The following is an 18,109-nucleotide window of genomic DNA, read 5'->3' on the forward strand; positions in this document are numbered from 1 at the left end:
CTATACCTCAGTTTCCCCATCTGTAAAACTATAAGGATGCTTGCCTTCCCTTACTTTGTAAAGGATTTTAGAGCTACTTGTGAAAAGGACTGTATGAAAACTCAAGTCAAATTGTGTTTTTTGGGGAAGATTTAGGTATGCAATTGAAAGTAAAAAGAGATAATATAGGTGCATCATAATTACTTAAGATGCAATTCTGCTCAATGTTAGCAAAACATTTGATGGAATTACATACTTAATATACTGTATGATTTACATAATACATGAAAGTACCCAACTTTCTTATGTCGGTGCTGAAGCCGTCCCTCATTTCAAGTACCACTCATTTTAGTCCCAAACCTATTTATGTTCTATACAAATTGTGTCTTCTCACTTATTATTGCACATTATTTTATTAGATATAAACAGGGAGGTGAAGTTGTAGAAAGCTATTTACATTCTTTAGTTCCCTACATGAATAACAGTTCATATTCTTCTCTTTGGGTCTGTCTCTTATATTGCATCCCATATTTGGGCCTTTGGCAGGTTGAGAGGTATGTCTGAAACACATTAAAGGGTTAAAAGGGTACGGAAGTAACAGTTAATATGAATATTTTGTTAAACCAACCATTTTTTTCTGCTTGTGTACACAAATGCTTTTTAACTTCTTCACTACAATCTGAGTTTATACAAAAAGACACACACCAAATAATACAACACTGTTTTAAAGGTTTAACGTTTATTTCCCCAAGACAGCCTAGCCTGCACTCTACTTAGATAAATTTCACAAGCTAGTTTTCTGCTGCTTCTAGTTTTAAACTTTAACCATGTTTCTGATGACAAGGAATGCTGTAAAAATACTCTAGTCCAACAAAGAGTTATGATCACAAAATAATCTTTATCCATTCTACAGTGTTTCAAAATTGCCAGTTGATTTCAAAACACAAGGTAGATATAGATGCTAATGGTGACTAATCTGGTATGTTTTATTATAGCAAACTGTTGTTCATGCAACACTTGTGCTCAAAGGGGAAGGCACAGCATTTCCTACAATGAGCCACCTTATAAAGAGTTCTCCTTTTTGTATAAATTTGTAATGTCACCTTTAATTTAGTGTGCAGAACCTCAAAGCTGAGGCATTACTCCAATTATAAAAACACTTGCATGTTTTTATGCAAGTTTTAAAAATACAAAGTTTTCTCTCTAAAGTGGCTCAAAATAGATTGTTCATGGCTGCCTACATCTAAGATAAAAAGAGTCTAAAACAATTGGACAGATTAGGCATATTATTAAAGGTGTTCAAACCAGGACTTGGATTTGTACATCTATTCACACCTCTTCTTCAGTCTTTATTCAGCAGTACATATGCACCAAATTTCATTTTTAGAAGTTTCCATATCATTTTCATAGAAAACAAAGTTTGAAAACAAATAACATTGAACAGCACGGTATTCTACCACAAAGGAAACATTTGGTTACAGGACTCAACAAAATCTAAAAATGAGCTATGCTGTAGGTTACCACATGCAAAGAGATCATTATGTTATCTTTGAAAATGAAAAGGATGATGAATTTATTACATTTTACTGTTTTCTACTATTATGGCAACTTATGTACTGCAACACAGTCTATTTGGAGGGAAATGTATGTTTTTTCATGCAAAAATCTACACAAATTTGTTTTGATGATATGGAAAGCTTTTCATAACATCAAACATTCATCTGGTGCAAATGCACAGGGAAGCCTTCCTGAAAATTCTGACTTTACAAGCAACTAATAATAAGCCATACAGGAAAGAAATTAAAAATAACTAAAAGAAACAGGGAAAAAAGAAAATAAAACAGGCTGCAGGAGTAAACCAGAGTCTGCTGCTAAACCGGTCTTTATTTGTGTGTCCAGTGTAAGTTAACACTTATGAACTCATTTTGATAATTTGCTAGGTTTATTATCAGCCCCCTGAAGGCGAATCAAGCTTGCATGCGTTCACATACAGCATCACAACCATACTCTCGTACACACGCCACTCCAGGACTAGGAGTCTGCTTCACGAGTGAAGAGCCCCAGGTTTGAAACATGAGTCTGGCTCCACAGCTGAGTCCAGACATTCATTCAATGTTGTCCATTCACACGGTGCTTCATAGCAAGGCCTGGGCTCATTCTCCTTGGACTTATATGGGCATCCTATTCTCTTTTATGCTTACAAAGCTTGATGATAATAGTACTGCATTTTCCCCCCCCAATTGCTCTAGTAAGTCATTGTTCCTTCTCAGGCACTGAAGATCTTGGACCTGTAGCCCTTTTTCTTTGAACAATCTAAATAAGCATTCAGTGAAGTTTTTCATTACATTTTGCCACTCATTCTCACTCGCACCCACTCGCCATCTTGACTTCATTTGGGCTTTTCTGTGATTCCAAATGAAATCTTCACATTTTCTTTCCCGATTTAATGCAGCAGCGGATCCCATGAGCCAAGATTGATGGGTCAAACCATTTTTTATTCAGTGCTGCATTGTACCTAACTGCCAAAATATCGCTCTAAAACTGGAACCCTTCTGCTGGTACATTGGCAGATGAATTGAAACCAAATGTTCCACCTTGTATTGCCTCTGGAACAAGGCTAGGATCTTCATCAATCTATAAAAAAACAAAAAAAGTACTTTGAACAGGTACAGATAAGACAAATACTGGTTGAAACAAGATTTACAACACAGAATGATTCTAATGCTTGTCAGACTAGATGAGTTTTTTAAACAATAGATAAAGCTAAACTATAGGTGCTGATTTCGCCTATTTGTAGTAGTCTGACACCATATGGTCCACAATCAGCAATACTATATTTACATACCTTTCACCCTGAATCGCCCTGAAGCACTTTATGAATTCAAATATGAATTACAAACTTAATGACAGAGAGGGTGTAACAACACTATTCAGACAAGAGAAGAAGAATCAAAATTGAGGGGGCAGCCTGGGTAGATAGACGTGCTAGTTCTAATTCAGTTAGCACACTAAAAATAGTAATGTGGACATTACAGCACAGACGCCGGCACATATTTGAATACTTCTAAAATGAGACCACCACCAGACTATTCTCAGGCTGACTGAACTACCCAGCAATGTCTTTGGTATTTTTGATGTTATAATGTTGTTTTAGCGTGTAAGTTAGTATTTCATCTGGACATCCAAATGAATCTGGATTAAACATTGTTCATGTACTGGTTTTTGTTTTATTAGGTGAGCATTAGACATTTCATATACTCTACTCTCTAATTCTAGCCTGTGATTTCACTTTTTAAATGGCTGCTGAATAAAGTTAAATAGAGTTTTTTGACGTTATCGAGCCTGCTAATTTGGTGCTACCAATTTTGTTTTTCTTGCTGTCAACATTAATGTCTTTCTTTTTACTCTATTTTATTGATAGAGAGAGAAAAGGTTATAATTTCAGTAAGATGTTTTGTTTTAGAGCGTGAATCATTTGTTTGGATCACCTGAGAGAATATTCAGCTTTGGGAGTATGCTCTTCGGTAGCAGAATAATAAAATTGCATAACCTGACACTATGTTACTCAGAGACAACCACAAATAATGCTATAATGCTCACACAGATTTAAGAACTGTTTTATTATCTCCTTAACCATGTTTGTAAGCAAAGATTAAATATGATTGAAAGCAGAATAGATTTCACTGCTACTATATACTTACATCATCTGAAGAGAAGAATTGATCAATGATCTCATAAGCCAGTTTGTAGATGTCTTCATTTTCATGATTTTGTAGCTGTTCAATTTTCTCCAGCCCTTTAAGAAATATTTAAGAGATGGAATTAAATCAAGCATTACAATATAATAGAATCTCATTTATCTGACCCTTTATTAGGCTCCACATTAACTGGAGAAGACTCCAGGGCCAGAAGTGGGCAATCTCTCTTGTGGCCACTAGATGCTGCTGCTCATCACACTTTCCCATTCTCTGGATTTTTGATGATCAGATCTGGCCCTGGTCCCAATTAGATTGGATAAACAGGGTTCTGCTGTATTACATCTGACAACCAAACACAACCTGCTCCAGACACATCATGATAATACAAGTTCTAAATTAATGGTGCTTATGTGCTATACTGTGAATTATCAAATACATTTTTTTATTATTTAAAAATACCATGGGAAAAGTCTGCAAAATGATTTAGGTTCAACAGATCGTACTCAAACTTCATTTTGTTCATCTTAGCTACAAAGGCACCTCAAACACCAATGCGAATAAGGAAATCTTTTAAAATGAGAGTCACTGGGATGAACTGGACACAATATTTTCCAACTCCATTTCATGAAAGATAATCAGCTCTGTAGTGTGCACCCTGCTTTATTGGGAATCTTGAAGGGACAACTGGCTTTAAGGTATAACTACACAGAAGTCCCAGGAAACAGTCAAAAGGGTTGTGTGTGTTCTGGTATAAAATTGAGGCTTCTTTTAATGGTTTTAGTACATAGTTGAACCTTACTCTTTAGTGCTTTGAAATATTCATGATTAAAGTCAGTAAATCCATAACAAAACCAAATTCCAAGGTTAAGTATGAGAGAGAGAGACATGGTGGGTGAGGTAATACCTTTTACTGGACCAACTTCTGTTGGTGAAAGAGAAAACCTTCTGAGCTCCACAGAGCTCTTCTTCAGTACCTATTCATGTGCCTAATGGACTATAGTTAAGGCTCCTTGTTTGTCACAGATTCCGTGACTTTCTGTGACCTCTGCAGCGGCTGGTGTGCCTGGCCCAGAGGCCACCTGAGCAGCTCAGGGAGCTGCTGGAGCAATGTCCCTCCCCCCCCCCCACGTCTGCAGCAAGAGTTTGGGTGTGGGGGGGCTCAGGGTTCGGGTGCAGGGCAGTGCTTACCTAGGACAGGCTCCCTAAGGGCTACAGGAACTCCCTTCCCTCAGCTCCTAGCTCCATGTGCTGCCTCTGCCGGCAGGCACCACCCCCGCAGCTCGATTGGCAGCAGTTCCCAGCCAATGGGAGCTGCAGAACCAGGGCTTGGGGCAGAGTGGAGACAGCATGTGGAGATCAGGAACCTGCCCAAGCCCTCCCAACCCTCCCCCTGCCCCAGCACCCACGGTGCCCCCCCGGGCCGCCCCTCCTCTTCAAGTTTTAGTCAGGGGTATATAGTAAAAAAAGTCATGGACAGGTCACAGGCCCTGAATTTTTGTTTACTGCCAGTGACTTTTACTAAAAATACCCGTGACTAAAATGTAGCCTTAATTATAGTGAGCATGTGCAGCCAGGTAAGTTAACAGGACTGTTAAACCTCAAAATTTTAGACCAGCTAGATGGCTTAAGGGGATAAGTAGTAGTAGTAGTTGTAGTTCTTCAAATCTGACCAACTCAGCCAACCTCAATTCAAGTCCCACCTTGGACAGAAATTGGGAAAAGGTTGGCTGGCATATTTGTTTATTTTGAAGGAATGTAATCGAAGTATTTTTATTAAAAATTTAGACACGTGAACAGTTGCCTGCAGGAGAAGGGCATTTTAGGGGATGGTGCAATGGGAAGTGGAAGAGGAGTGAGGGTTTTGAGACTGCATCGAAGGGGCAGGGATAAATGGAGATAGGGGACATTAGAGGGGTTGGGGGATCAGGTGAGGGACACATGAGGATAAATGGCAGGGAGCTGGGGGAGAATAGGGACAGGGCCCCACATTCACCCCTTCAGTGTACATGTGCATAGGGAGAGGGGTTCAGATCCCCCATATCCTTATCCCACCATGTGTGCCAGGATCTGGAGCCTCTTGCCTGTCTAGGGGGTCTGAGACATTCTCCCAGACCCACCTGGTGAGCTGAGATGGACGCCTATGCCTCTCTGGAGGTGTCTGAGCTCCGGTCTCTGCCTCCCTTTATGTGCACCAGGATCTGGGGGATTCCTGCCCATCTATGGGGGTCTGACCCCCTCATGTGCCCCAACTTTTGGAGGGAGCTTGTCTTTCAGGGGTGGGATCTGTGCCCCTCTCCTTTCCACCACCATGTGAGCTAGGCTGTTGGGGGGTCCCTGCCCCACTCCCTAGCACCACCCCATCTGAGCCAGTATCTGGGGAAGCTCTGCCCCTCTGTATGGGGAGTATAGAACAGGTATGTTTGAAGTATGTACCAAGAACACACTACTGACACTGGTGTGAGGAGATGAGAATGAGCATGCTTGACCAATAGCAGAAACTCTCCCAGACTGAAGGGGGGATGAGAACACCCACTGACATGAATGGAGCAGTTCACACATCTCATTTTTCAGGCTATATTAATCTCCTTCAGGCAGGGTGGATAAAAATCAATGATTAAAAAAAAGAAAAAAGAAAAACATTTTTTTGATAAAAAATGTTTTGAGGGAAAAACCTAAGATAGTTTTAATTAAGACACATTATAGCTCAAAGTTATCTCATCATGGAATAGGGATTATAAATTCTAATTCTATAGTAGGAGACAATATATTCATGTAATGTTTAAGAAAAGTTTTGTAAATGAGTTCCAACAGTTCATGGATTAGGGACCCAATCTTATAGGGTTCCAGGGACTTCTGTATAGATTATTTAGGTTAATCTTTCTACCTACCCAATGGGACTCAGTGCTCAGTCTAGAAGATATCAGAGATGCTTACTCAGTTTTGCAGTTCTCAAACTGTGGATTTGTGTCTCCAGAGATAACACGCTTGTTAACAGCGAAACTGTTTTTAAATAACTATATAGAGGTGAGAAATAACAGACCTCAACCCTATTGTCCCTCTACAAATTTGTGTACACAGAGTCAATCCCTTACCTCTCTCTAAAAGTGCAAAGCTTCAAAAAGTTCAATTAATAGACGATTGTTGGGGGTGGAATACATCTGGACAAGGAGAAGAAGTCTGGAGATAAAGCTGAGAAGGGAGGGACAGGCAGTAGAAACAAAAGTGAAACTGTCTGAGCAGCATATTCCAGAAGTCTTGAGATCTTTGAGTGTAGCCTTCATTGATTTGAGATCTACCATACACCATTCTCTCATTAGAAGGGAAAACCTATAATGGCAGCAGGCCATAAAAGAGACCCAGTGTGGGAATATTTTAATGAAGTTCCTCTACCTGTGGGTAAGACAGGCAGGCATGCATGCAAAATGCAAACCATACAACAAAGAAATGCAAGGCCTCGTTACCCAAACGAAACAACATCATGAGAAGTGTTCCTTCTCAAGAGGAAGCTGCGTTGAAGATGATGAAAGGAACATGTCTGAACATATAGGATCTGTTATCCATCTAGATGTGGAAGGCCGAAATAGCTGCCACATGCACCCTTATAGAGTTAACAGCCAAACCCTTTCAGATCTAGAAAATGGTCTAGTATGAGGTCCAGGGTTCTCGCTTTGGAAATACACCTTTCCTACAATACCAAATGGAGAAGCGCTTCCACTTAGCCAGGTAAGTGTTTCCAGTCAAGAGATTTCGGATATTCAGAAGCACCTTTTGGACATCCTTCGAGCAGGATTTTTCAAAAGGCTTCAGCCATGAAGCAGCCACACTGCTAGATGGAGAGCTTGGAAGTTCAGATGAAGCAGACATCTGTGGTCCCCTGGGATTAAGTCTAGATCTAACGGGAGGGTTAGAGGAGAAGTCAAGTATCAGTGTTGACGAGGCCATGCCGGTGCTATAAGAATGAGGTGAGCATGGTCTTGTTTTATTTTGAATACTATTCTGGGCAGTAAAGGAACTGAAGGGAAGGTGTATGGAAGTCAATTCTTCCAAGATAGGAGAAAATCATCTGTCAGTGAGCCTTGGCTGAGCCCTCTCCAGGAACAGAGCTGAGGGCATTTTCTGTTGGTTCTTGTTACAAACAGATCCACTTGGGGAGTTCCCCACAGACAGAAGATGAACTTGGTTATCTCTGGATGTAAGGGTTATGTTGATGGGAGAGGGATTTGCTCAGTTGATCTGCTACCATGTTCTGTTTCCCCGAAAGGTAAGCTGCTTTGAGATGAACTGAGTGTGTTGTACAGAAATCCCAGCGGCACACTGCCTCCTTGCAGAGTTGGTTTGACCATGCCAGTCCTGGTTTGTTTATGTAAAAAACAGGGTCGCTGAATTGTCTCAGAATCAATAGATTCTTTCCCATTATGTGGGGGAAGAAGGCCAAACAGACTGACGTACCACTCTTAACTTCCTGACACTTATGTGAGATTCTACATCTTGAAGTGACCAAAGGCCCTGCATCTGTGGGGATTCTATAGGAGCTCCCCAACCCAGAGAAGATGTGTCTCGGTAGTGGGCAGAGAAAAGGAACCCCCGCACAAGTTTTCAGAGGGTCCATCCACCAATCTAGAGATATCAAAACTAACTTTGGCACCTGATCCATTTTGTCCAAATGGGGACAACTTGGAGTAAACATTGATTCTAGCCATGCTTGCAGCTTTCTGAGGCGTAGCCTGGCATGCTGAACTACATAGGTGCATGCTGTCATATGACCCAGGAGACTGAGGCAGGTGTGTAGTGTTGAAGAGGTTTGAGTAATGGTACCACAGGATCTAGGTGAGGTGAGGTATAACCTGCAGGCATTGGCACCAGCTGCAAGCCTTCTGCTGTCAGCGATACCAGTACTAAGAGGCTAAACAAGTCTTTTGCAGCGGCATGCGCTGCCAGGGTGATTGGGATTGGCACCGGCTGCTGAGTCTGCAAGTGTCCTTCAAGGAATGGCATTGATAGACATGGCACGGACTCCAGAGGCCTCCCTTGGGAGGTGATGAGCTTTCCAGGGGTGGCCTCTTTCCTAAATGCTTTGTGGAGTGTCTGCTTCGGTCTTGCTTTAGTACCAACGCAGAAGAGCAAGAGGTGGAACCTGAAAAAGGTCAGAGTCTTTTTTTTTGGTACAGGGGAATGGGACTGAGGAACTACAGACGTCTGTTGGGGTACTCTGTACTGAAGACTGAGTACTTGGGGCACTTTACTCCTGTGACCCTCTCTGGTGGAGGTTGAAGTGCTGCTTCCATAAGCAAGAACTTAAGCCTTGCCTCCCTATCTCTTTTTGAATGGTGTTTGAAACTTTTACAGATGAGACGTGTCACTGATGTGGGATTCTCCTAAGCATTTCAGGCAGGACAGATGCAGGTCACTGACTGGAACAGGATTTGCACAAGTCTTGCAAGACTTAAACCTTGGTGAGCAAGGTATCATTCCAGTACCAGTACTGAAAGTGTACAAAGGGTCAGAAGAGACCAAAAATGGAAACCTAGCTGTAAAACCATCAAAAATTGACTAAAAAACCCCAACCAAACAAAAAACTTACTATACTTAACTATATACAAAGAAGAACGAGAGAAGTACTTGAATTAATCAAGTCTGCATTTGCACCAACCGTCAGTGGTGGCAAGATGGAACTGGATGGGGATGAGGACAACTCTGCTCTCTTATACCAGCACACAATGGAATGCAGCAGGGGGCACTCAAGCCACCCCAACAGATACTACAGAAGGGAAAAAAACAACAGACATCTGTGCACAGGGCGCATACACACTTCCACTGGATATGACGTGCAATTACTCAAAGAGCCCAAACTTCAAAGCCAGAAAAAACAGTGTTAAGGTTATGTGGGAGCGTACCTTAACTATCCCTCTTAAAGTGATGCCCCAAAACACCCGTAACATATTTGCACCCTGCCTTTTCACTCTATAGGAAAGGAGCTACCCTGCCCTATAGTAAAATACTTAACCTATATTCCTGACAGAGTACCAAACTTATATCCTGTGAGTAAGTGTAAAGTGGCTGTTAAATTTCACATCTAAATTTATACTTGTCCTTAGCCATCAGTAAACCCAGAGACTGCTCTCATAACCCATGACTGCTGATAATTCCCATGTCAAGATTCTCCCCATCCCCTAGCATCTTGCTACTAAATGGTACCTCTACAAAGTAATTCAACACCCGTGGCTGGCCTGAGTCGCTGACTTAGGCTTGCAGGGCTGTAAAATTTCTGTGTAGATGTTTGGGCTTAGCCTGGAGCCCGAGCCCTTGGACTCCACAAGGGGTGAGGGTCCCTGAGCCCGAACATCTACACTAGAAGAACAGGAGTACTTGTAGCACCTTAGAGAGACTAACAAATTTATTTGAACATAAGCTTTTGTGGGCTACAGCCCACTTCATCGGATGCATAGAATGGAACATATAGTAAGGATGGATCTATATCTATCTATATATATGCGCGCGCGCACACACACACACACACACACACAGATCATGTTCTCCATATGTGTGTGTGTGTGTGTGTGTGTGTGTGTGTGTGTGTGTATGTATGTATATTTATATCTATCTCCTTACTGTATGTTCCATTCTATGCATCCGATGAAGTGGGCTGTAGCCCACAAAAGCTTATGCTCAAATCAATTTGTTAGTCTCTCTAAGGTGCAACAAGTACTCCTATTCTTTCTGCGGATACAGACTAACACGGCTGCTACTCTGAAACCGAACATCTACACTGTAATTTTTAGCCCCTGCTGCCCAAGCCTGAGTCAGCTGACCTGGGCCAGCTGCAGCCATGCCTCGGGTCTTTTTTTCCAGGATAGATGTACCCTAAAACAACCTATCACAATTTTGAAATAAAATGATGCATCTAGCTCCTCAGGGTTCACATTCTCCCCTTTCCATTACTCATACACAAGGTGAGTGCAAACTTTGATCTCACATGACAATCACAGCTCTGTGAGGCTTCTCAAACTAATCCCCATCTCCTCAGCTCAAACACACCCCTTCCAACCTGTCTCACCTATTGCCTCCACTGTTAAACCAGTCAACACAGCTACAACTCACAAACTGAATGCAGCTGCAGAGTATGCAGATAAATCTCAGTAGCTATTCCCAGCTCCAGGGGACCAGAGTCGAAGTTACATGAGCATGTATCATAACTCTATATTTACTGGTTTTCTGAACTAAATGTTCTGCAAGGACATGAGCTCTCACTGGGCAGGTTAACTCTGCATTAGCAACATTTTCTGCCATTTTATCTACTGAGTGGCAAATGGCAGTTTCTCCTTCTTGTTGCTACCATTTCCCCATAGTGTGTGTGTGTGTATGTGTGTGTGTATATATATATAAATATAAATGAGAGAGAGAGAGAGAGAGAGGGGCTTGACTACCTATGGACTTGTTCCTGATTAGCTGCATGCGTGTATATTTACTCTGGAATACGTTTGTTCCTGTTTAGTTTAATCCACTTTAACACGTGTAGACAAGCCCTTAACTGCAGAATAATGTCAGATATATAGAAAAAGCCTGAGCTGTGTCCTACTAATCATACTTATCAAACAAATAGTAAATGAAGATAGAAGTAGCAGAGAGTTTTATGCTGCTTTAGGAAAGAATCAGTTTAAAAACCTCGATTGAAACTGGTTTAATTACCAGCTCTGTCACAGACTTCCTGTGTGACTTTGGGCAAGTCACTCTGCTTCAGTTCTCCAACTGTAAAAGTTTCCCAGGGATTTGGGGAAAATAAAAACTGATTAAAGTTTGAGGTGCTCAGATGCTATGGTGATGACCTAGACAATTAGACTGTACTACAGCTGTGTAGAATATATCCAATATGTATCTATCCATCCAGCAGATAGAGGCATAGCTAAATATATAAATATATCAAGAAATTCTGAGATTTTATTTTATTTAAACATAATATATACTTATTCAAATACCTCTCACTTTAGTATGTTCCCTCCTGAACTTCATCTATTCATATTATACATCCATGAACTTTGCATTTCTTATTTCAAGGAGCACCACTCTCTTATCTCAATGAAGTTACCTGCAACGTAGGAGTTTTCCACAGAACTTGTACTGGTGATTAAATTAAACATTTAATATTAAAATGGTTTCTCTTCCTCAAAGAGAGCTCCAACTGGCTGGTAGCTGTTTAAGTGTTTAACAATTTAAAAAAATAAAAAAAATAAAAACATGCCTGAAAGCCGTTAACAAAACTAACGCTTAATATTTTGTTTTAAAATTTATCTGGGCATAATTTGATCCAGTCTGATTAAGTTTGCAGCCTGTGAGGTAAAGATACCCTCTATGTCCTAATTTGTGAAGTGTATTTTTCTAGTTAGGTCATATACACTACATATATTCAATTTAAGGTTTCTTCAAATAGAAAAGTTTACGTTAAAATATCTCAAATCACTAAGTGAACCTGATATTGAGGTTTGATACAAACAATTAAACAAAAAGACAAATGTAATAAATGGCGCAAAATCCATGAATATATTTGTGGTTAATGTTCAAACCATTAGTTATAATAATAATGGTAACACCAACTAATTATTCAAAAATCTTACCTCCACACTCTTCTATAAGATTGGCTATGGTCTCCGCTTCATCTTCAGCCATTTTTAATATATTACTTAGTCCATCCAGCACTACTTGTACAACTTGAGCATCTTTTACTGTTAACAAGTTGCAAAAGGGAGGAATTACATTTTGTTGAATTAGATATGCCACCTAGGAAAGAAAACAACATACATAAAGTTAAAATGTATCAGTAAATAGTGTGTGAGAGGTAAAAAGATGCAAGAAAAGGAAGAAAAGCTATGGCACCACAAAAAATGGTTTTTAATAGACAAGAGACCAGAAGGAAAGACTACATGAAATAAGAAAAAATTTATTCAAAGTATGTACTGAACAGTATAAGGAAGTTACTTACCTTATAGTACTATAGGTACTATACTATAAAGCTGTCAAGCGATTAAAAAAATTAATTGTGATTAATCTCACTGTTAAACAATAATAAATACTATTTATTTAAATATTTTTGGATGTTTTCTACATTTTCAAATATATTGATTTCAATTACAACACAGAATACCAACTTTACAGTGCTCATTTTGTATTTATTTTTATTACTATTATCATTTTTACAGTGCAAATATTTGTATGTTTCAATTCCCCCATTACAAGTAATGTAGTGCAACCTCTATCATGAAAGTTGAACTTACAAATGTAGAATTATGTACAAAAATAACTGCATGCAAAAATAAAACAGTGTAACACTGTAGAGCCTACAAGTCCACTCAGTCCAACTTCTTGTTCAGCCAATAGCTCAGACAAACAAGTGTGTTCACATTTGTGGGAGATAATGCTGCCCGCTTTGTTTACAATGTCACCTGAAAGTCAGAACAGGCACTTGCATGGCATTGCTGTAGCCGGCATCACAAGATATTTACTTGCCAAATGTGCTAAAGATTCATATGTCCCTTCATGCTTCAACCACCATTCCAGACGACGTGTGTCCATGCTGATGACAGGTTCTGCTCGATAACAATCCAAAGCAATATGGACTGATGCATGTTCATGTTCATCATCTGAGTCAGATGCCACCAGCAGATGGTTGATTTTCTTTTTTGGTGGTTCCATAGTTTCCGCATCGGAGTGTTGCTCTTTTAAGACTTCTGAAAGCATACTCCTTACCTTGTCCCACTCAGATTTTGGAAGGTACTTCAGATTCTTAAACCTTGGGTCAAGTGCCGTAGCTATCTTTAGAAATCTCACACTGGTACCTTCTTTGCGTTTTGTCAAATCTGCTGTGAAAGTGTTCTTAAAACGAACAGTGTGTGCTGGGTCATCATCTGAGATTGCTATAACATGAAATATATGGCAGAATGCGGGTAAAACAGAGCAGGAGACATACAATTCTCCTCTAAGGAGTTCAGTCACAAATTTAATTAATGCATTAACTTTTTTAACGAGTGTCATCAGCATGGAAGCATGTCCTCTGGAATGGTGGCCGAAGCATGATGGGGCATACAAATGTTTAGCATATCTGGCATGTAAATTACAATGCTGGCTACAAAATTGCCATGTGAATGCCTGTTCTCACTTTCAGGTGACACTGTAAATAAGAAGCGGGCAGCATGATCTTCCATAAATGTAAACAAACTTGTTTGTCTTCGTGATTGACTGAACAAGAAGTAGGACTGAGAGGACTAATAGGCTCTAAAGCTTTACATTGTTTTGTTTTTGAGTGCAGGTATGTAACAAAAAAATATATATACATACACACATTTGTAAGTTGCACTTTCCTGATAAAGAGAATGTACGACGGTACTTGTATGAGGTGAATTGAAAAATGCTATTTCTTTTATCATTTTTTGGAGTGCAAATATTTGTAATAAAAATCATAATATAAAGTGAGCACTGTACACTTTCTATTCTGGTATAATTGAAAACAGTATATTTGAAAATGTAGAAAACATCCAAAAATTTTTAAATAAATAGTTTTATTGTTTAATTGTGTGATTAATCACGATTCATTTTTCTAATCGCTTGACAGCCCTACCTTATAGTGTAATACATACAGTAATATAAGGTAGGCAACTTTCTTATACTGTTCAGTACATACTTTGAATAAACTTTCTTATTTAATGTAGTCTTTCCTTCTTGTCTCTTCCGTCTATTAAATATAAATATTGTTTAACTAAATAAAATTAACCGCATCTTTAATTGCACTGTTAATCACATGAGTTAACTGAGATTAATTGACAGCCCTACTATAAGGTACTATAGAACTGGAGGTTCTTTGAGATGTGTGGTCACTATCTGTATTTCACTGTGGGTGCAAATATGCTCAATGTGCCCTGAGTCGGAGCAGTTTGAAAGCATTGTTTGTTGGTCCGCATATGTGCACGGGCTCACCTCGTGCTTCTGACCGAGGAGATAAAAGGGCAGGATGGACTGGCTGCCTCTCCAGTTCCTTCTCTGCCATCAATCAGAGAAGATCTGAAGCAGAGGGGAAGAAGGGTAGGTAGTGGAATACGATAGGGACCATACATCTCAGAAAACCTCCAGTTACTATAAGGTAAACAAACTTTCTCTCCTTCCAGTGCCGGTCCTATGTGTATTCCACAGTGGATGATTGACAAGCAATACTTAAATAGGAGGAGGATGCAAGGATGTAAACAGCAGAGCTGAATGAAAGACTGCTTGTATCAAGGCAGTGTCTCGCAAACGTGTGGATGGAACTCCATATAGCTGCCTTACAGATGTCAAGTAGAGGCACCTCTTGAAGCAATGCCATAGACACTGCTTGTGCTCTTGTAGAATGAGCTCTTACCCCAAGAGGAGGAGGACGATTAGACAGCTGATAAAATGGATCTCAGGCTGTAATTTGTTCTGAGATCCTTTGATAGGATACCACCTGACCCCTGACTGTTTCCTTCATGGTGACAAAGTCCAGGAGACTTTCTGACTGGTTTTGGTAAAAGGCGAAGACTAGCCAAATGGCGGGGAATGGAGTCTCCTTTCTTCTGAGAATGCGTGTGACACGGGTTGGATCACAGAAACCCCCTTGGGAGCTGCCACCTGATATACCAAGACTACCCCTGCTCCTATTTTCCCTGCCAGCTCAGGACTCCAGCACCCTGTCTTGCTGAGCCAGACACTCCCGTCTGCTCCAACACAGACCCAGGGTCTGAATAACTTGCCCCAAAGCTTCAAGTCTACCTGAAAACAGCTCACAGAAGTGTGCTTGTCTTTAGCACTCAGATGCACAACTCCCAATGGGGTCTAAACCCAAATAAATCCGTTTTACCCTGTATAAAGCTTATACAGGGTAAACTCCCAAATTGTTCGCCCTCTATAACACTGATAGAGAAATGCACAGTTGTTTTCTCCCCCAGGTATTAATACATACTATGAGTAAATTACTAAATAAAAAGTGATTTTATTAAATACAGAAAATAGGATTTAAGTGGTTCCAAATGGTAACAGACAGAACAAAGTAAGTCACCAAGCAAAATAAAATAAAATGCCAAATCTATGTCTAATCAAACTGAATACAGATAATCTCACCCTCAGAGATGCTTCAGTAAGCTTTTTCTCAGACTGGACACCTTCCAGGCCTAGGCACAATTCTTTCCCCTGGTACAGCTCTTGTTCCAGCTCAGGTGATAGCTAGGAGAGTCTTCATAATGGCTCCTCTCTCCCTTTGTTCTCTTCCACCCCTTTATATATCTTTTGCATAAGGCAGGAACCCTTTGTCCCTCTGGGTTTCCACCCCCCCTCACTGGAAAAGCACCCAGGTTAAAGATGGATTCCAGGTCAGGTGACATGATCACAAGACTTCATTACCCACTTGCCAGCACACACATATACAGGAAGACTAACAGGTAAACACAGCCATCTGCAGACAATGGTCCTGGTTAATGGGAGTCAAGATTCCCAACCACTATTAATGGCCCACACTTTGCATAATTACAATAGACCCTCAGTTATATTTCATATTTCTAGTTTTAGATACAAGTGGTACATTTATACAAATAGGATGATCACACTCAGTAGATTAAGCTTTGTAACGATACTTTACAAGAGACCTTTTGCATGAAGCATATTCCAGTTACATTATATTCACTTCTTATTATGTTTTTATAAAACCATAGAGATTGCACAACGTCACAGCGTGAGATTCTGGGAAGAACGCAGGTAAGTGATAACTGGGTCTGGTGAAGTTCAGACTACTTTGGGAGTGAATTTAAGGTGGAAACAATGAAACACTGTCCCGATGGAATATAGCGTAAGGAAAATCTGCCATCAGAGCTCCAAATTCACCAACCCTCCTGGCTGAGGTGATGGCTACCAGGAATGTGACTTTCATGGATAGGAGAGAGAGAACAAGAAGCTAATTGTTCAAAATGAGGCTTAGTGAGTATTGAGAGAACAAGTTTCAAGTCCCATTGAGGTGGTGGTGGCGATTCTCTCCCCCCCCCCCGTTTTTGTTTTAAATAGGCAGAAAGATTCTGATTAGGCCTTTCCAGAATCTGCTAGTCATTGGGGGCGTGAAGCCTCAGTAGCCCTGATTGCTGCCAAATGGATCCATAAGGAGCTGACGGATAAACCTGCTGTGTTTAAGGAAAGAGCATACCCCAGAACGAGAGGAATACATACAGCTTCTAAGGATGTACTCAAATGGAAAAATGCTTCTACTTCGCTAGGTAACATTTTCTAGTTGAATCTTTCCTACTATTAGAAAAGAGATTCTTTATAGCTTCAGAACATAATTGCTCTAAGAACGATGCCCATCCAAAAAACAGGCTCTGAGATGAAGCATACATGGGTTGGTATGATTGATCTTGCAATTCCTTTGGGTAAAGAGATCAAGAAAAGTAGGAACAACAATCGGTACCAGTGACGACATGTGTAGGAGGTTAGGAAACCAAAGCTGGCTGGGCTAGTTGGAGGCAATGAGAATAACCCATGCCCTATCTTGCCAAATTCTGCACAAAACTCGAGGCAGGAGTGGTAGTGGAGGGTAGACATAGTTCAGGTGGTCTGACCATAGGAGGAATAGAGCATCGCCTAGGGTTCCTATGGAACAGTATATGATGCATTTCCTGTTTGTTTGGGAGGCTAACAGGTGCCTGGTGGTGGTCCAAAGAAAAAAAAATATTGTACACCACAGAGTCATGTAGCTCCCACTTGTGACCAATAGCAAAGTGTCTGCTGAGAGAGTCCACTATCACATTCTGGTTTCCTGGGAGGCAGATTGCTGACAGGGTAATTGGATTACTAAGGCACCTGTTCCACAAACTTACTGCTTCTGCACACAGGAGGACGGATCTCACTCCTCCCTATTTATTGATGTGAAAGACGGTTATGTCCGACATCATGATGACATGGTGACCTTAACAAGACAAAAGCTTCACAAGCCCTTTGAACTGTTTGCAGTTCTAGAACATTGATGTGCCTCCTGGACTTTTCAGATGTCCAGGTGCCTTTTGCTGTATGGCTGTTCATATGGGCTTCCCAACCCAACAGTGATGCATTGGTAATGATCATCCTGTCCAGTGTGGAGGCAAGGAAGGGAGCTCTGATGAACACCTGATGGTGATTCTTCCCCTTAACGGGGACAATATCACATTGGTGGCAACAGTCACTACAGTGCTCCTGTACTGTCAGTTTGGTGAGAATACAAGTTGAAGTCATGCTTGTAAGTAACAAACATGAAGGACTGCAAATGGTGTGACAAAAGCATGAGACCATATGGCCTAGGAAAGAGACCGCTCTGGAGTGGTATTCCGGGATTTTTTCATAACCTGAAACCTGTCTGTGGCAGGGCAGGGGTGAAACCCCTTGAATGCCCTGCTAAAATGTTGGCTAAGCCCTGCTTT

General features: G+C 40.7%; 1 protein-coding gene across 2 annotated transcripts in view; it reads right to left on the reverse strand.

Annotated features, from left to right (window-relative positions):
* Positions 1-698: 698 nt before the first annotated feature.
* Positions 699-18,109, reverse strand: part of KPNA4 (karyopherin subunit alpha 4) — a 64,411-nt gene continuing 47,000 nt past the window's right edge. For both annotated transcript variants that reach the window (XM_054039062.1, XM_054039061.1), the window contains exons 15-17: positions 12,287-12,449; positions 3,681-3,775; positions 699-2,613 (exon numbers count right to left, since the gene is read on the reverse strand). In XM_054039062.1, the coding sequence (XP_053895037.1) occupies positions 2,515-2,613; positions 3,681-3,775; positions 12,287-12,449 (357 nt within the window). In that variant the 3' untranslated portion in view covers positions 699-2,514. The remainder of the gene's footprint in view (positions 2,614-3,680; positions 3,776-12,286; positions 12,450-18,109) is intronic.

Source organism: Malaclemys terrapin, chromosome 9 (genome assembly GCF_027887155.1).
Source record: "Malaclemys terrapin pileata isolate rMalTer1 chromosome 9, rMalTer1.hap1, whole genome shotgun sequence".
Taxonomy (NCBI): domain Eukaryota; kingdom Metazoa; phylum Chordata; order Testudines; family Emydidae; genus Malaclemys; species Malaclemys terrapin.